Consider the following 946-nt stretch of genomic DNA (forward strand, 5'->3'; position numbering starts at 1 on the left):
CCTGACAGGAGTTTTTTCATGGCTAGAAAAAAGAGCGTTTTGCTTTGTGTCCTGGGTGACAACACACCACTGGGTTTTAGGAAGTCTGTTTTTCTAAACTTTTCTTCTTAATTACTGATCACCAGGGAAACAAATAAGGTTGATTGTAAATTTCATCTAAGTAGAAGTCCATATTGATTCACCTGAGACTATGCTTTTATTCTTGAAAGGCTCCTAGCTTGATGCCAAGAAAGCTCTCTGCTTCCTATCCTGCCGTGGGATACTACTCACCACTGCAAGGACAACTGACAACTGCCTGGCTGCCCAGCATGCTCTCGTTCGCTCCCCACCATGTGGAGCTGCTGCCCTTCCCAAAGCCATACTTGCCCTTCAACATCCTGCCCCCTCACAGCTCGCTGCTACCCCACAAGCTGGAAAGGAGCAATATCTGTGCCAGCTCCTCATAGAGCAGGACACGGGGCAGGGGGGACTTTGGGGATGCCTTTCTCCTCGCGTCCTCCGTGGAGTTGTGCGGTTCCTCTCCTCGAACAAACCTGCTGGGGTGATGAGTGGCACAGGTGCCATGTCACCGTGCTGGAGGAGAGGTGCCACAGCCCAATGGATGAGGGCAAGAGGCACCAAGGACCAGAAAGGAGCTCCTCATCTCTCTGAGGAGCAGCATGCTCCGTGGAAACCCAGCCCTTCAACCAAGAGCCTCTCCCCAGGGGGACAGTGCACCAAGCATCCTTGTGAAAGGATTTTCTGGGATTTTACTCAGCCATGAGACATTGGAGGACCCTATTGCACCGATGGCTGGGGGCAGGAAAGACGCCAGGGATAAAGTGTGCATAGGCCTAAGGGCCAGCCAAAAGTGCTTTTCTCTGCAGGTTTTGGTGACTTTGCTCATACATTCTGGTCTTGATGTACTGGGCTGCTGCAAAGAACATGTTTAGGTCAAAAATCAAAC

At 51.2% G+C, this 946-nt stretch overlaps 1 protein-coding gene across 1 annotated transcript in view; it reads left to right on the forward strand.

Annotated features, from left to right (window-relative positions):
* Positions 1-446, forward strand: part of ISX (intestine specific homeobox) — a 22,999-nt gene extending 22,553 nt beyond the window's left edge. The window contains exon 4 of the mRNA XM_014307344.2: positions 210-446. Within this exon, the coding sequence (XP_014162819.2) occupies positions 210-446 (237 nt within the window). The remainder of the gene's footprint in view (positions 1-209) is intronic.
* The last annotated feature ends 500 nt before the right edge of the window (positions 447-946 follow it).

This window comes from Geospiza fortis, unplaced genomic scaffold (assembly GCF_000277835.1).
Source record: "Geospiza fortis unplaced genomic scaffold, GeoFor_1.0 scaffold173, whole genome shotgun sequence".
Lineage (NCBI taxonomy): Eukaryota > Metazoa > Chordata > Aves > Passeriformes > Thraupidae > Geospiza > Geospiza fortis.